The 17,863-nt window shown below is 38.9% G+C and overlaps 1 protein-coding gene across 2 annotated transcripts; it reads right to left on the bottom strand.

The window, feature by feature from the left end:
- Positions 1-4,088: 4,088 nt before the first annotated feature.
- On the bottom strand, positions 4,089-17,760 carry VDAC2 (voltage dependent anion channel 2). Of its 2 annotated transcripts, none has more exons than XM_075217077.1 (9): positions 17,619-17,760; positions 12,362-12,433; positions 11,450-11,499; positions 9,859-10,011; positions 9,340-9,392; positions 6,789-7,016; positions 5,921-6,071; positions 4,968-5,025; positions 4,089-4,700 (listed from the first exon to the last, which is right to left on the bottom strand). In XM_075217077.1, the coding sequence occupies exons 1-9, from the start codon at positions 17,743-17,745 to the stop codon at positions 4,609-4,611; spliced, it is 984 nt and encodes a 327-aa protein (XP_075073178.1). In that variant the 5' UTR covers positions 17,746-17,760; the 3' UTR covers positions 4,089-4,608. The 2 variants fall into 2 exon arrangements, with proteins under 2 accessions (XP_075073178.1, XP_075073179.1); XM_075217078.1 differs by lacking the exon at positions 17,619-17,760 and adding an exon at positions 15,683-15,751.
- Positions 17,761-17,863: the final 103 nt, after the last annotated feature.

The following is a 17,863-nucleotide window of genomic DNA, read 5'->3' as shown; positions in this document are numbered from 1 at the left end:
AGATTTGCAAAATTAGTGCTTTTTGGTAAAGACAGTCATCCTATGTATACAGAAAGCAAAATGAAGCTTCCACACAATCTAACACAGGGGAAGTTCAGTGATGCTGTAGGGTTGCTGTGAAGCATCTGGCACTGGGTACTTTAAACATGTTCATGGCAGCATGAACTCTAGAGATGACCAAGTCATTTTGGAGCAGTGTTGAACCCAGTGTCAGAATGCTCCATTGAAGGTCATGTGTCTTCCAGTAGGATAATGACCTCAAATACTTCCAAGATGCGCACAGGGGTGATTTGTGACAAGACACTGGACTGTGCTGAAGTGGGAGCAGTTTGCACAATAAGTGACCATCTATGACTACAGGAAGCAGTCGATGGCAGTTATTTTGACCATAGGCTGTGCTACCAGGTGTCAATGCCATGTCTTTATATCATACTTGCCAACCTTTGGCAAACTAATTCCAGGACATTCCAGGCAGGGGGGGAATGGTTGGAGGGCGGTGCGCGATAATTTGCGTCATTTTGGCAAATATTGTGTGACTGGATCCTGTGCAATCTTGGGAGCACCACCCACCCCCTGTTGTTCTTATTATAATATAGTAACTGTCCTCAATATTAAGTATGCTAGCATTATATAAATATATTTAATAAAGGCAAGGCAATACTTTTCAACCTGTACTATAGAAAAAAAAAACGAAAAATGGCAGATGGACCAGTCTATTCTTTCATGCCATCAAAATTATACATTTCTGTAATAAATAAGCAACAACATAGTTTTTAGTAACATATTACTGTAGAAATAACTACTGCCAAATAAACTTCACATTTTGAAGTAGCAAAACATATTGGGTCTATTACATACACAAAAAAATAAGTAAAAATGGAGCAGTGGATATTAGATTTAACAAAACAAAAAAAACAAAGTCTCATTCTTTGAAATGTGTTGAATCACAATATGAAACTACTCTTAGGGGCATATTCAATTCTTCCTATTCCCCGCCGCATTAAAACTTACCATTATTACGGTAATAGTAAGCTGCGAGCTGAAATCCAGCGAGAAAACTACCATAACAACAGTAATAGTGCGTGGAGCACGAGATTTTCTGCGTTTCCGCCGACAATTGAATATGCCCCTTAAGGTCTAATCTGGCCAGAATGAATAATTACACAAGATTGAACTAGGGGAGGTGAGCCACAAAGCTCTCACAGCAAAAACTCCAGCAGTGTACAAGTTTAGGAGTGGATTTTAACCATGAAAATACATTTTACTTTAATATTTTAATTAACAGCACTTTTTTTTTCCTGTAGCATTATCCCTACCTCCACTCCAATTGCTACAACTCCAAGCTTGCACTATTTGGCAAGCCAATCCTGAACCCGTAGAGAATAGTTTTATTGCATAGAGTTTCACGCAATCAATGCAACACTATGAAGATGTTGACTTGTTCCTTCTGCACAGTGTCCAATAGAGGCTTCCATTATGCAATCAATACAAACAGGACTGTGATAATGTTTTACAATTTTCAGTACATTAACCCACAAAAACTAGACATGTCCACATAGTACTCCCTCCTCCTCACTGCTCTCTTGTAACATCTGCTACAAGTAGCCATAGTAGGGTTACACATTCTACAGTACCCTCCAGCCAACTGGTCTTCACTATGGCCTTTGGCGAATACAGATTGGCTTGAATGCACTGTTACAAAGCAGTGAAAGTGCTGGAAACCAACGTTCGTGCGAATGTTATTTCTTGTAACAGCAAAGCCTGTCTGATCCCCCATTACCAGGCGAAACGGGTAGTGTACATTTGGGGAAAAAGCTCATAGAAACGGGGTCACAAAACTGCATTTTCATGTTTGCTATGAAGTGGCGTGTGACTATCTACAGTGTGACCAAAGTCCACCAGTGGTGGAAGAGCAAAACTGCATAGAGGCTAAAATGGATGTCCTGCTGTTCCAAGCTAAAAAATGATGATCGATGAACACAACAAACAAAGTCAAGCTTTTAATGTGAAAAATCTATTTTCAAATGTCTCACTGCTTGGTCCTTTGAATTCAGTGAAGAAATGAAACACACCAAGCCCGATTCAGAGGTGCCTATATAGATAAACACCAGAACTTACAACATGCTCAATTAGTCAGTGAAATCTCATACAACCAACCCAACAAGGAACCAGCGTTGGTACTATGGAAAATTATACCTTAAATGCTTTCTGTTTGAGGTGATCACAAAAAAGCTTTACAGGGGAACAGCATTCTACTAGGATCCTCATAATACAATTACGAGGAACTTTGATAGTCTTTTGGAATACAAGAATATAGAAATAACTTTACAGCCGTAACAATCATGTTTATTTGTTAAAACAGAAATGTATTGTGTAAGGAACTGGATTTGCAGACTAAATAAGACTGAAAGGGCTTGGGGAGTACTGTTGAAACAAACAAAAATGCTTAGGGGCATATTCAATTGTTGGCGTTACACCGAAAAGTAACACGGCGTATGCACTATTACCGTCATTATGGTAATAGTGCGCGTAATTACCGTTATTATGGTACCTTTAACGCTGGATTAAATCTGGCTTAGTATTACCGTAACAGTAATACTTTTAACACTGCGGTAAAATCAAACAATTGAATATGCCCCTTAGAAGTAGCATGTAGCCCCTAATACAATATAAAAAGTGATACATTGCCAGTGCATGGTTAGTTGCACATTAGTTAGGACACATTTTATAAGCAGCCATGAAACTTGATGTTATTTTTAAACATTAACTGTCCAGGAAGGTGGCTAAAGTGCTAGCACCGACACCATGCTGGAATACAACTGAATTGTAGCGATGCATAGTGATGTCTACCCTTCTATCACCTCACAAATTCTTGTTTGCTCATTATACAAAAGACTTGTTCGAACACATCGTAAAACCTCTTGGGACAAGGAAGTTAATTATTGTAATATTACTTCTATAGCCAAACAGTAAATAGTCCCATGTATAGTGTACAGGGTTCTACAAGTTGGGGTTTGGCAGCTGTTGTGGAAAGTCCATTTGTCAAACTTTACCCAAGCACTAAACTACCATTTGCCTAGCTCTCACCACAAAGACAGACATGCAATAACTGGGAATTCTACATAGCATAGGGTCCCATGAGTTTCATAGCCACCATATTGGAGGTCTGCTTCGTATTCTACAGAACTGGTACTCCCTTTCTCCAAGGAGAGTGTAGATAACAGAGGGTTATAGTTACAGGCATTCCTAACTCATTTTGCACAAGGGTTCTTTGGTATTATCAAGCTGCTATGTGTATTTGCTTTGTGATTGGGTAATATGCAAGTGAACAATGGAAATTTCACATACCACGACCCAGAAACGACAAATTAGAGTTCCACTGGTCATGCGGTGACAATTGTGGCAGCACGGTGGCGTAGTGGTTAGCACTTCTGCCTCACAGCACTGGGGTCATGAGTTCAATTCCCGACCATGGCCTTATCTGTGAGGAGTTTGTATGTTCTCCCCGTGTTTGCGTGGGTTTCCTCCGGGTACTCCGGTTTCCTCCCACACTCCAAAAACATACTGGTAGGTTAATTGGCTGCTAACAAATTGACCCCAGTCTGTTTGTCTGTGTGTCTGTGTGTGTGTGTGTGTGTGTGTGTGTGCTACGGAATTTAGACTGTAAGCTCCATCGGGGCAGGGACTGATGTGAGTGAGTTCTCTGTACAGCGCTGCGGAATTAGTGGCGCTATATAAATAAATGGTGATGATGAATGGTGATGATGAATTGTTATTTCACAGGGGTCTAAGCTCCCCAAGCCCTTCTAGTAGCATACAACAGTTACCAAAGAGTTGAGCCCTGTGGGACTTTATGGGTGTGCAATGCTATTGATGAATAACAATCACACAGATTACAGTCCAATTTTGAGGGGCAAGGGCTCAAAGAAGAAACCCCTTAGCCAGCATGGCACTAGTGTTTGTTCAGCCCTGAAATAACTACTATGAATTTAACTTTTGGAGAATTATGTGGAATACTTAATCCAAAGACAGATTTAAGAAAAAAAAAAAAAAAAAAAAAAAAAAAAAAAGGACACTGCCACAACCTGTACATGTAAGTTTTGTTTTTATTCATAATTCATGTTTGGGATATCAAAAATCCTCACAAAGTAAAGGGTGATTCACTCAAAACTACTGTCCCTCTGATTGGTCAGATTTACAGCTCCGAAGCTTGTGTCGGAATTAGCATTATCAAATTTTAAAAAGGAACATAAAAACAAACATGCATACACATGTACATTTTGTGTTTCCCCTTATCAGATTCTATGTCAACCATGGTGGGAAGCACTACAAAATAGTTAAATAAACACATTTAAATAACGTGTAAGGGAGTGCTTCGCTGTAGGGATCCCAATGAGGAGTCTAACCGGCGGCTTTAACTAGGCTCATCCCAATACCATGAAAATTCTACCTCAATACAGCTCCTGTCCTATGATGTCTGAAGTGGGTGGGGGAGAAACAGAGGGAGGCAAAATATAAGGTTTGCTGGTTATGAAAACAAATATATTGGTAAGGCCAATTTTCCTGGATATCCATAGTTGCTGCTTGCAGACCAAAGAGAGAAAGTGCTTAAGCCTCCAATTCTAGACCCAAGCCAAGTTTGTGGCCACCGGCATTAATATTCTTTCCATCTACCAGCGCAGATAGAGTCAGTTTCACCCCTGTGGAGAAAAACAAAGTAAGACAGATTTTAAGTGAAAAATACATATACACACTATGAAAATGCAAATATATTAAAATAATTTCGTAAACATTGAGAAAGTATTAGATTCTGCAGCCCAGAAAACTAAAGTTCCATTTAAAAGACAAACATTGCGGCTTTGACATAAGCATCCCAATCTGCTGATTTTTAGCGAGTAGTAATTAAACTAACAACGAGATACAAAAAATGTTTTCAAAAATAGTTAATACTTTAGGTATGCACTCACCTGGCCTAAGGGTCTGGGTGTAACCTACTCCAACAAGACTGGCGTTGTTCACCTTTGCCTAATTGAGAGAATACATGGATTACATTCTCAAGCTCTGTAATAGCCACAAACCGTATCATTTACGTTTATAAAAAGGGGCCAGAGAATCCACAGCACCTCAATCAACAAAACAAACAGAATACAAAAATAAGGGGCAAGAGAAATATAATCCGTAAAAATCAATAAAGAGAAAGCAACTAGAACAAAGAAAACATTTACATAAAGAATGAGGAGATAAGAGGTAGAGAGGGCCAAACTTTTGAGTTAACATTCAAGAGCATTAGGGAAGTAAACAGATGGGGTGGAGGAAAACGAGGGGAAGAGGTCGGTAGAGCAAGAGCATATACAGTAGATATCTTAAGGTTTCATACTTTACAAAGTTTGAACCCATGTAAAAACTAGCCGTTTAAAACTGGCCAAAATGGAGCTGTGCAGGTTGGTTGTTAAAGAACAAACTAGCTCGTGTCCTCACCCAGAGCTAGAGGTTTTCTCATGAAATAAACATTTGCTGCCATGGTGGAGAATTCAATCACTGGCTCAGCCCAATGCACAGGACTGCCTGCATATTATATCTGCCTTTAGTAACAGTTTCTGTGGAGACCCTGCAAGCAACTTTGTACACCTCTGCTAGTTAGGCACCCCCAACATACCTCTCATGTATGCTTTTGTTATTTAGTGTACAGATAAGCACATTTTTTACTTGTACAAGTGCCATTACTTACTAATTCAAGTCCCACTAAAACACAAAGTACATTTAAAACACTGAAAAGCCCAAATAGGCGTCCGTCAGATCCAATGTATAAGTCTCACTGTTATTCCAGTACAGATGGTAAACACGTTCAAGACGTGTAGCAACACAATAGCATTGGTTACACACAACTTCAAATCAACAACAGTCATGAATCAACACTTACAGAGATAGATGCATTTGAGTCCAGCTGGTATTTGGTAGCAATGCCAAAGCGAGTGCTGTTGTTGCCAGCTGTCCAGGCAAGGTTGACTGAAGTCTCCAATTTGTCACTGACTTTCTGGTAGATGGAACCAGCAAATTCTGATCCATCATTGCTGAAGTCAGAAGATACATGAAAAAAAATTGAATACCGTGGCATAATGTATAATCTTTTCAGATATAGTGCCTCTTTCAATAACCAAATACTCAAACACACTGATGCAGAAGAATTGGGAGTACGATTTGCAAAAGACTTTCAATTAGAGCCACTGCATCAGAACTCTCCTGCTAGAAAGGAAGTAGAGAAGCAACTAAATGGATCTGTCGAGGCTCCGACTATATGTGAGTGATAACACCCTACTAAGTACAGTAAATTGTTTGGGTCTCAGGGGATTTACTATTGTGAAGGGAAAGGATGAAGCACAGTTATTTAAAGTGGAAAACCCCTTTAAGGAGAAAGGGAAGCTGGGCACACACAGACATCAATATAAGGGTCGCCCAAAATTTAGGCACCAGCAGTAATTTTAGGCATATTGGCTACCTGGCTCTTGGAAAGATTTGCCCAGCTTTGATTGAGGCTGTAGCAAGAACTATAGTCACCACAGAAATACAAAAAAGACTGCCTGTGACTCATAAGATACCTCTAATTATTAAAGATCACTACCTACTTGTGTAACAACCAAAATAGTAGTAAGAGCGCACACACAATTTTGATTAAGCTACAAAACCAAACAATAAAGATCATCTCCATCTAACTATCAAGCAAAACAGTCCATTCAACAGCCGAGCCGCAGCTTGGTCAGTTTAATAGTCAAGATCTGAAATGTACTCACACATTGGTGTGGAGCTGGAAGTCTCCAGTCTTGTAACCCACTGCAAAGTTATTCTTTGTAAGCTTAGATTTGGCACTATCAAAGGTCATCTGATAACCAGCTAGCCAGCCTTCATAGCCCACAACCGCTGAACCATGGATAGCAGGACCAGCAAAATCGAAGTCCACATCACAGCCGAGGTTGACGTACTCACGTTTGTAGGCAGCCTTAACCTTACCGCTTTTCTTGCTGAGAGAAAAACAAATACAGAAATTATATAGTATATGTGATCTTTTTTCACCAGTCCGTTAAATAGTAGATGCAATATATTCTCTCTTTAAAAGCTTCATTGTGCATTTACATCTAACATTTATTTTCAGACAAAGTTCTCAAAACACTATTTTCTCCATGGGTCACAGCTGAATGCCAGCTGATTTTGCCATTAAAAGAACACTGGACATAAACTACAAGTTTAAAATATGTGTAAGTATATCCATATATAGACAGAACTTTGTGTTTTCCATAGTATTTCTTCATTATATTATAGAATTACAAGCAATTGTTATGTCAGACTCCAAAAACTCTCTTTTAGCAGTCAAGCTATGACTGATCCTGTGGTAAAATGTTCTTGTGAATTTTGATACAAGCCTTTTGTTAAGTGTAGTGGTCCTTTAACCAATTCAGACATCCAAATAGAATATGTAAACCCCTTATTAATGTACATTGATGTCTAACAAGACCACTATCAATTTGGCTGGCAAGTCAATGACAACCTTTGGTTATTGTGTTTTCACTAGGTGTGACAGGATGGACCGCCTATGCCACCCTTTGTTGCTGCTGGGAACCGGCTGGGCTTACTTTGCCACCGTTCCCATATGTTAGCCCAAGTGCGCCCTCTTCCCGCAGTAGGAGGGGTTGACAGTGCTGCCACCACTGGACTCCTTAACAGGCATTCAGTACTGGGTTTCTTCTGGGGAACTGTCACTGCCGGGGTACCCCCTTGTTGGTGTACCTGGGCTGGTACTTCTGACCTCTGTGGATGTGGCTGTGGATGGATCCCCTGGCCTATCACACTGACCAGAGCTGCAGGGTAGCAGGCAGATCGCCGGTACCGGAAAAGCTAGGTCCAAACCTCAGAAACAGACGGGAACAGATTAGATTTTGGGTCTAATCTGCAGGACACAGGATTTTCAGCATGGAAGATATTTTCAAGCAGGTCTTTGTGATGTTTATTTGCTCTTACACTGGTTAAAGGTACCAGTGATCAGGTCAGATGAAATCAGAAGAATGATAAATTTCAGTGTACAAGACAGTGCTTTTTATACGGATTTGGACACAGGCTATTTTTAGAATCAGGTTGCAATGTGTTTACACAAACATGGATTTACATGCATTGCAAAGCGAATATTTACGCTCATCTGTGATATCTTAAAACCTTGCCGTATATCTTGCATCTTACAGTGGACAGTAAGTCTAATTACATCTTCCCGTGACCCTCACACAAAAGGTATAATTAGCATGAGTCCTTTCTTCCAACAGTTGCAGAATACACATTTCTTCCAAAGAAAAGAATTCCCCAAGAAAAGTTGTAAACCCCAAACAAGACATTTCCTTACATCAAAATATACAAAAGGCTTTCAAAACAAAGGCTTACTGTATCAGATATATACATCAAAAATAAGGCATTTCCTCTAGAAAGGTTAAAACAGAAAAAAAAAACTAATTCTCTCCCCCTGGTCTCAGAAATTAAAGATTTCCCTTACCAAAATACATACAATATCAAAAATAAGTGCATGTGCAATTATATAAATAAGCACCCTGCGCTATTTCTTTTAAATAAATTTATACCAGAAGTTATTTATAAGTGATCCAGTCACACTAGGAAATATGTAAGCCAGTTTTCTGAAGACAACGCATACATTACCTTGATCACCACATGGTTGCAACAAAAAATGCATTTCATCCTTGTGATTGTCTCTGGGGATGCACTCCAACTGAGGTAATTGAACTGACATTTTAGGTGGGGGACATGTAACTCATGTCTTATCTGCAATTTTTCCCAAGACTGGTCACTTAGTAACCATTGGAAAACTATGCAACCACTACGTAAGTACTATTATAAAACTATTACAAATGATTTAAGGATTTTTTTAACCCATCAATTAAAAATTGCCTTTTTTTTATTCTATGCGAGCCATTTAGCGTGGTTTTCGCACACTACCTCCATCCCCGGTTTTACCCATAATTTCTCACAGCGACTTTTCAGCAAGTACGTTGTCAACCTATACCAAAGGTTAATACAGAATTAAGTACTTGGGCAAAAAAGTGAAATGGGTAATCTATAATCTACACAGGCAAACTATTAAAGGGTAGGCCTCTTCTATATTTCTTACAATACTCCAAAAACATACTAGTAGGTTAATTGGCTGCTATCAAATTGACCCTAAAGTGTGTGTGTTAGAGAATTTATACGAAGCTCCAATGGGGCAGGGACTGATGTGAGCAAGTTCTCTGTAGGAACTAATGAGTAGTAACCTAGTAATTAAACAAGGAAAAAAATGCAGCTACTCACCCTGTGTTTGGTGAAAAAGTTGTGTCAAATGTCAGCTTTAAGCCTTTAGCGATCTGAGAAACAAGAGATTCCAAAAATAAACACCCCAAGAGGCAGATTGTACAGGCTAAACCTTTTACTTTGTAAAAGCGCATCACAACAAGTGAAGTCAAATATATTTTGCCTAGTAAAACATTCTACAGCAATCTAGAGATTTAGGTGCAACACCCAAAGCGGTGATTAACGGTATTTTTCTACTGAAAAATATTCATAATAAAATACAAGTTGATCTAATATGACAAAATCAGCAAGATCTTGACAGACTATCACAAACAGGCACCAAGAAGACATGCAAATGTGTCAAAGCTGTCATAAGAGATATTATGAAAATGACGGGCTTTCTACAATTCTAAAGTTAAAACTTTTATGCCCAAATTAGTGGGCAGCTATAAATGACTAGATTTTGCTTGTCTTCCGCACAAAGATAAAACATTGCTCAGAATTAAAAACCATCAACATTTAAGGACAATGGTCACTCACCTGGTCTTCAATTGCAATTTCTGTCCCCAAAGTGTTATCGGTGTTCCATTTTTCTGTGAAAGTCAATCCGTACTCAGCCCATTTGTATTTGGTCTCTAAGCTGCCGTTCACTTTTCCAGAGTCTGTGTTTGATAAACCAGATGTTGTAAATTCCTGAAAGAGAAATTATACAATATTAGTGATGAGACGCAAACTATTACTTTCTAATTTAAAGTCCAATAGTGAAAAATCTTAATTTAAACTTTCCCGTACATATAACAATTGTGGACAAAAACCTCAGCGTTCTATAGAAGTGAAAATCTACTTTAACAAAGCACACTCCAGGTTTCTCAGAAATATATTGCACACCAATGCTATTTATGCAAATTAGTAACAACAGTTCATGAAACAGGTGCTACTGAAATGAGGCTTTATGTAAATACTAGTAAAACAAAGCAATATTAAAAATGGACTACTGTCATTAAAGGCCTCATATTTATGCACTAGGACAAAGTGCCACCTAGTGGGGTAAGTAAGCAATATATCTCAGGTGAGGTCTGAGAAAGCCTGGAGCAGAAGCCCCCACTTCTCACAAAAAATGTATGCTATCAACAGCTAGATATTCATTTGGGTGACAATTCAACAAACTCGTATTCTTAGATTGACAATTCAAATGTCGATAGCGTTATATGGTTAAGGTTACATATATTATTGTCGAACTAATGATACTCTACTTTCCACACCTGTCTATATTATGAGGTCGACCATATAAATGTCGAACAAATGTATCACACCCAAAGAAAAACGTGTGTATGATGAAGGAGCAAGAATGGGGACATTACAGGGGGCAAGAATGGGACATTACATTTGCTATTCATGCCACTAATCCTTGCTCCTGTGCAAGTAAAAATAGCCTATAAAAAGATTTATATGTATTGTTTTACAGTGAAGTACCCTTAGCGTTAAGTACCCATTAGGTCTATACATTAAATAGGCTTTTCAATGCTGTATGGGCATGTGGACATTTTTTCCAAATAAACACAATATTGAGGCTCCATAACCATATTTAAATAAAATATTCATAATTATGAGATTCAACTCATGATTTGTAGTAACAACACTAGCAGTTCCATTGATATGGTAACAAGCATCCCTCGCCCTCAGGAGTAGTAATACAGTAAGCATGCGCTTAGTGTGAGAAACTACATGTCACTCCTTCTGTTTGAGGTGCCCATGAAATGTTGCGCTATAGCAAACCCCTGAGTTCTCCTAATGGTAGTACTGATGCACACATGGAGAGTACCAAAATCACAGCACAAATGAATTAAAGCTGCCATCTTGCAGACAAAATAGCATACACAGTGGGGTAGAGTCAAAAAAACTGGTGCAAATGAGTTTTATTGAGTAAATCACTGCTAACATAAGATTGTTTTAATGGTGACCAAACATTTTAACTTTTCATGGATATTCATAAGTAGCAAAGTAGGTGAAATTACACTATTTACACATCCTCTAGAAAAATTAATGCCCTCAACTAGGTGTAAGGTACATTACCAGTTTAATAAATACTGTATTCTTCCTATAGCCCATTACGGTAGAGAGCTTAACTTACCACTCCGCTTGCAGACTTAGTCTTTACATCAAGTTTCACCAGCCCAAAACCTGAATAAAAAGAAAAACTATTACTTGATTATTTATTTATTATTCTAACAAATGGCAACAAAGCCAATTGTTGCTGTAGGTGTAACATTAATGCAGCAATTCCATTGTTTCTTCTTATGCTATTATAGATGTATAATTCTGCACAGTGCCATGGATTACCATGGCAACCACAGTCACGTGTCAGATAATATAATGAGCAAAGACGTTGGAACGCCCCTTTGAGCTCTGTATGCTCCGAGTACTGTAAAGCAAAATTCTCCCTCTACTTATCCCCCTTCTGTCTTCACATGAAGTGTGGACAGCTGTGAGCCTGTGTGCGACTGGCAGCCATACTTTGTGACCTTCATGTAGATTTTGAAAAGGAAATAATGATATGTAGGAGGATTGCTAAGAAAATGCATGCTTAAAAGGTAGTTAACTTGCTATATAAAGAAAGAAAAAAGTATACACATGCATAATCGTTTCAATCACAAATAAAATCTTTATCAAAGGCTACATAATTATTTTGATTGGGGTTAACACAATTATTGGGTGTGTACACTGTCAAGCAGGATATGTACTGAATAAACTTTTGTTAGATTTAGTTCTCACGTACTGTTTTATAGCTCCGGGATTTTAATAATAATACAGGACATTATTTTTTTGTCCTGGCTGTTTTAATGTTTTTATTCAGTTAATAAGAGAATTCTAATGTTTAATGGCATAGCAAATTGTGTGAGCAGCTCAGGCCCACTATATTAAATACTGCCATTAGAATGCTTCTTACATATGTTTAGTTAACCATAGCCTATAAACACGGGGTATAGAAAATATGTTAAAAAGTTGTCCCTTAAAAATCAATAATGTATATTTGTAAACTCACCATATCCTTTGCTGAAGATGTCTCTAGCAGATTTGCCAAGGTCGGCATAAGATGGTGGGACAGCCATTTTATCTACAAACAAGAGGGGAAAAAAAAAAAAGGTTGTGGTCTAAATGTCAAAAGCCTAATAACCATGCCATCCATATACACAAGAGTCAAATTAGAATACTACAAGCCTTTATGGTGCTCTGTGCCTTGCAGTGGTGTCAAAGAGGGGCTATCTAGCACAGTGTAAAACTGCTCCAGGAACCAGCGTTCATCTTTTGGTGCCTGCAAGTGGCAGGGATGTAAATGCCGGATTCCAGTCACAGCACCTCAAAGAGGCTTTGAACACTGCAGACAGGGTTCACAGAGCATATTGGTAGTAGCATGACAGTAGCCTAGCATTCACAGTGCCTGCACAAGGTTATGATAATTGCCATAAACAGTTAATACGCTGAATGCAGAAATCTTAAGTCTGACAACCCTTCTTGTGAAAAGGGTTCTCTTTACTTTGACTGGGAACTAAATTCATCTAAGATTATAAAGGTACATGCAAAAATATGCGATGCTGACCTTTTATATTCAAAATGTAAAATAGTAAATCTCCATACTCCACGGATCTGGGAGAGTCCCTGAACTGTTGTCTGGTCTATGATTATATCACGCCAAATTCGTGTGTAGGTCACAAGCTCAGCACTGTAGTTCTAACTTGTTTTCTTCAATGCGCTACTTCAATGAACTGATGTTCACGGACTGAGCACCAATAGCAGCTGTACAGGCAGCCAAGCGGAATGACGACAAAAGCAGGAAGCTATGTCATCGATTAGCAGCCTCTCTTATGGGGGGCCTAATATAATCAAACTTAAACAGCGTGATTCCTGGGATTTTTCCAGCAGTGATGAAAATTATAGGGGGGAATAACTGAATTCCCCCAAAGTAACCCTGCGCTAAACATATTACAGTAAATGCGGAAATTTTAACTCTGCTTTCTGCTTGCAGTGTTGAAATGACCGCATTAATGGTAATTACACGCACTAGTACCGTAATATCATTACTAGTGCGCAGGCCGTGTTACTTTTTATAGTAACGCGCCCAATTGAATCTGCCCTTAGTGTAAACTGAGCAGGGTGCTTCCTATCCAGACGTAGCTCACTATGCCCATGGGGGGAAATTCAATTCGCCCCAAAGTAGCGCAGCGTCAAACCTATTATGTCTATACAGTAATTTTAACCCTGCTTTCGGCTCGCAGCTCAGGGAGCTCGGAGCAAAAAGCCTGGGTTGGGTACGGTATCCTGATACTTGGGATACCAACACTCAATACACCTACAAAAGAAATCCCAAGGCTTAAATCAACTACCTATTAAAATCTACACTTACCTTGTCAGTGACCGAGGAAATGAGCAAAACAACTGGTATGCAACTGGTGCGAAATGCTTAGATGCTGGAGTCCGGCGCTTCATTGGGACGACATCGATGTTTGCCGCAGCCTAATCCTAACCCTTAATATTATCATACCTGTTTATATGTAGATGTCGCTGTCTTCAGTGATGTCACAATGAAGTGCCGGCATCCAGCATGTTCGGATTTTGCAGCAGTCGCATATCAGTTGTTCCGCTAATGTCCTCCATCGGTGAGAAGGTAAGTGTAGATTTTAAGAGGTCATTGATTTAAGGTTTCGGGTTTGTTTTGTAGGTGTATTTGGTGTCAGTATCCAAAGCCCGGGATACCGATTACCACCAAAAAGCCTTTGTTAAAATTACCATATTAACTGTAATTACGAGCACTATTACCGCAATATCGCACAAGCCATTTCGGCAGTAACGCAGCCAACTGAATTCCCCCCTATGTAGCTTGTCCACAAATCACAGATTTATCAGTTAGGGGCCTGACAAAGAGGCAGAATATGGTTTATTGCAGCAGTAACAAAGTAAAAAAAAATTATTAAGAACAAAAGGGAAAAATTTATATACCGCAACCAATCTGACAATAAAATGGGTTGAGTTTAAGGGGGGTATTCAATTGTTGCTTTTAACGCGCTAAAACAAAAAAAAAAAAACGAGCACTCGAAAAATATTACAGTTTATACGGTAATATGCGCGGAAATACCGTTAATACGGTAGTTTACTCGCTGAATTTCTGCGAGATGAAATTTAGCGAGTAATTACCGTATTAACGCTAATATTTTTAGAGCGCTCGTTTGAGAGCGTTAACGGCAACAATTGAATACCCCCCTAAGTATTCTTAAAATGCACAGCTTGTATAAATGAAGTGCTTGCATCCTCAAAACTCTGCTTATATAACACCATGTTTTTACTGTAGGTTTTATTGCTTGCACAAAATACTTAATTGCAGTAGTAAAAGCAAAAGTAATAGAGTACATAGGTGAGCAAGAAACTAGTTACTACATATATCTTGAGGGTGTGTCAAGAATATGGAATTAAAAAACAAACAAACATAGGTTTCAACGGTGTACGGTGTCTGAGGATTAGAACCTCTCTATGTACCAAATAAAGAACTCCATCCAAAACAGGCCAATAGCATTCTCCCTTAAAACTAGATTCCTCACAACTCTGTAGAGGTTTCTCTCCCAAGACTCAATCTGAAACAAAATGGGAGGAGACAATACCTTACAAGCCCAATGGGTGCTGGAAAGGTGAAGTCTGGTAAAATTCAAGTGGCTGCCAGTCAGGAGTGCACATTGAAAGTGGCATTTAACAACTCCTGTATAAGTTATAAGACGAGTCCCAATGGATGAAACCCCACTAATTTAGGGAAGAAGCTTTATTTTACATGGAGTTCTTATTTAAAATTGTAATTCAGAATTTCGCCTAATACTAGATACGCATGAGAAAGATCAGAAACTAACAGAAAGAGCTCATTTAAAAACATCTGAATTCAATGCAGTTTCCGCTCCTAAAAATCCAATGACTCTGAAGGACACTGACATACACACATATTGAGTTCATGGTTCAAAACCCAGCATCACCCCCTTGTGATGTGGGATTGACATTGATTCCCTGCTACCAGAAATTCTGATTGCAAGGCCAAACAGGCCTGTTAAACTTAGACTTGCAAATGTTAAGTGTACAACTATGCTAGGAATTATGTGTATTATATGAATAAAATACTAAAAAAACCAAACAGGACATGGAAAACATCCTGCACCTTTGCAAACAACCTAAAGAATTTCAGATGTAAAAATACTCAATGTCTCCAATAAAAAAAAAATGTTAATGGTTTTTTTGTAATGGCATTATATGTGCATGTAAAAATGCATAACAAGCCTTAAACAGGGTTTTGCAAGATACTTTATAAAAAAATAAAAAAAAAGGAACCTACACTTTAGAGGCCATAACCACCTATCCATTTACATTCATTTCAGCAAGTTAAGGATGTCAAGTCTATGATCTAATGCATTAAAGAAAAAAAGTCAGAAGGTTATAGACTTACAAGAGACATAAAATTTGTTAATTTTAAATTATGAAACAGTGCAGAACTTGTTTTAAAGGTGGTGTTGATTATAACTTCAATGTTTTAATTCTGCAACACTATTTTGACTCTGGTCTTCTGCAAGACAGACTCATTATTGAGAAGTTATGTTGCTAGTATGCCATTAAAAAGCAACAATGTAACAGATTTCACAAAAGAACTCAGGCTTTAACAACAATAACTGCATTTACTCTACATACCTAAGAGATCACTCCCTAACACATCTTGACAAAGCATATAATCTGACTGCTAAGGAGACATGTTATGGGTATACAAATATAATGCCCACATCTAAGACATGATGCACTTAAAACTCCTGCAAAAAAAAAGCAGCCATGTGTGATATGTGCAAACCCTTTTTGTAAATATGGTTTTGTAAAGGATATATTGAAATAAGTATATATTTACTGTGTTTTCTAAATCAAACCAATATGATGACTTGGGTGTGTATGTATAGATTATGAAAAGTAAACCCAATTTAAGAGTTTGTTGTATCACTAATAATTTAGAATTAAAAATCTCATCTTAGTGATTTTCACATGTTGTGTGAGAGCCTGTCTGAGAGCAGCCTGAATGCAATAAGCTATGTAAGACTGAACTAGAGGACCCCACCAGCACCATTCACTGATGCAACATCCTGAAAGAACTACAAAGTCACAGAGGGGTCACATCTGCAACTTAGCTCTATAGCTTACACATAAGCCATAAAATGAAAGTGAAATCTTTTATTAATGTAGATTCTTCTAAGACTGGTGAAAAAGATCATGTGTTAAATATAAACATGGTAATGCCAGATCTTTTACTTATGAATGCCCCAACCCCAGAGAATTCGTGAAATTCAAAGGTAAAAAAATGAATGGATTAAATTGTTTCTTGTGGTTTAAAAGAGCCATGCAGTTAAGAAAATACAAAAATATGTCAGTAACTCAAATGTCTCCAAGTGCAACATAAACGCAGTTAAAGTCAATAGGGGATTCTCTGTCACACACTGAAATGGCCTATATATAGCACCGGCTGCATGAGGATGAGGCAAAGAGCTGGGGGCAGCCATCTTGACAGCATGGATAGCTCCCAATTTTAAATCCCAAAACAGTAATACAACTAAAATATATACATAACTGCTACCTATCAGGAGTTAAGCCATAACATAGAAGCATAATGAAATAACACTGCCAGAAAAAAACAAAACGTACGATCAAAAAAATGCTCCTAAACAGATTATCTGGATTATGTAAAACAGAACGTAAGACTGATTCAATTCATTCCAGAACCGATGTAAAACGTTATGAAGTTTTCGGAGACACATCCCAGAAATCCATAAGGTCATAAACTGACCTCCAGCATACTGCCACAGAGTAACAGATGTACCAGGCAGAGATGCAACGTTGTAACACATAAATCTATATGAATAGATGTGATACAGAGTCAAAGGTACAGTGATGACAGCAAACCCTATGAAAGCTACTTCGCTCTTACTGCATATGCCCCATATGAAGTGTACTGTAACAGATGTCAGTGACGGATATGCCAGACACACTAAATCATGCAGCGTTGACTCAAGGGCAAGGCACCATGTACATAATGGACGCACGCATGACAATGTGTGAGCAATACTACCCATGCAGAGTTGCTGCCCTGCCCAAACCACGGGCCTCTACGTCTCATCGTCACTCGCTCCCTAACACTTCATCCAGACCCCCCCTCCCCTCTCCCCTCTCATCCAGCCACAGGCTCACATCTCTGCCCGGCTGCCCAGAGGCCAGGCAGACATGTCAGTGGCAGTTACCTGTGCTGAGTACGGCGCGGCCTGTCCGGTGCGTGCGGCTGGAGGGCGAAGTGAAGGAGACACAGAGCCTGTCACTAACTGACTCCACCCCGAAGACCCGCCCCGTCCAGCCTCCTGCCACTAACATGCCTGCCTGCGCCACAGAGCGCCAGTTATACCATGCAAACGTTTCTTTATTGCTGTTATTTCAGTCTCTCCATTCCGCTAACACAATGAGCAGAGTTATCGTCAGCCGCGAGGATAGC

This window comes from Mixophyes fleayi, chromosome 6, assembly GCF_038048845.1.
Source record: "Mixophyes fleayi isolate aMixFle1 chromosome 6, aMixFle1.hap1, whole genome shotgun sequence".
NCBI classification, from domain to species: domain Eukaryota; kingdom Metazoa; phylum Chordata; class Amphibia; order Anura; family Limnodynastidae; genus Mixophyes; species Mixophyes fleayi.
The sequence above is the reverse complement of the archived record's forward strand: the minus strand, read 5'-3'. Positions and strand labels throughout refer to the sequence as shown.

What these genes read in the sequence shown, in the direction of transcription:
- VDAC2 (XM_075217077.1), bottom strand. Translation starts at nt 17,745, where the DNA reads ATGTTAGTGGCAGGAGGCTGGACGGGGCGGGTCTTCGGGGTGGAGTCA. An exon ending in CATCTTCAGCAAAGGATATG is followed by an intron (nt 11,500 to 12,361) that starts GTGAGTTTACAA and finishes CTTTTTATTCAG; the next exon opens with GTTTTGGGCTGGTGAAACTT. An exon ending in CTAAGTCTGCAAGCGGAGTG is followed by an intron (nt 10,012 to 11,449) that starts GTAAGTTAAGCT and finishes TTTCTCTTTCAG; the next exon opens with GAATTTACAACATCTGGTTT.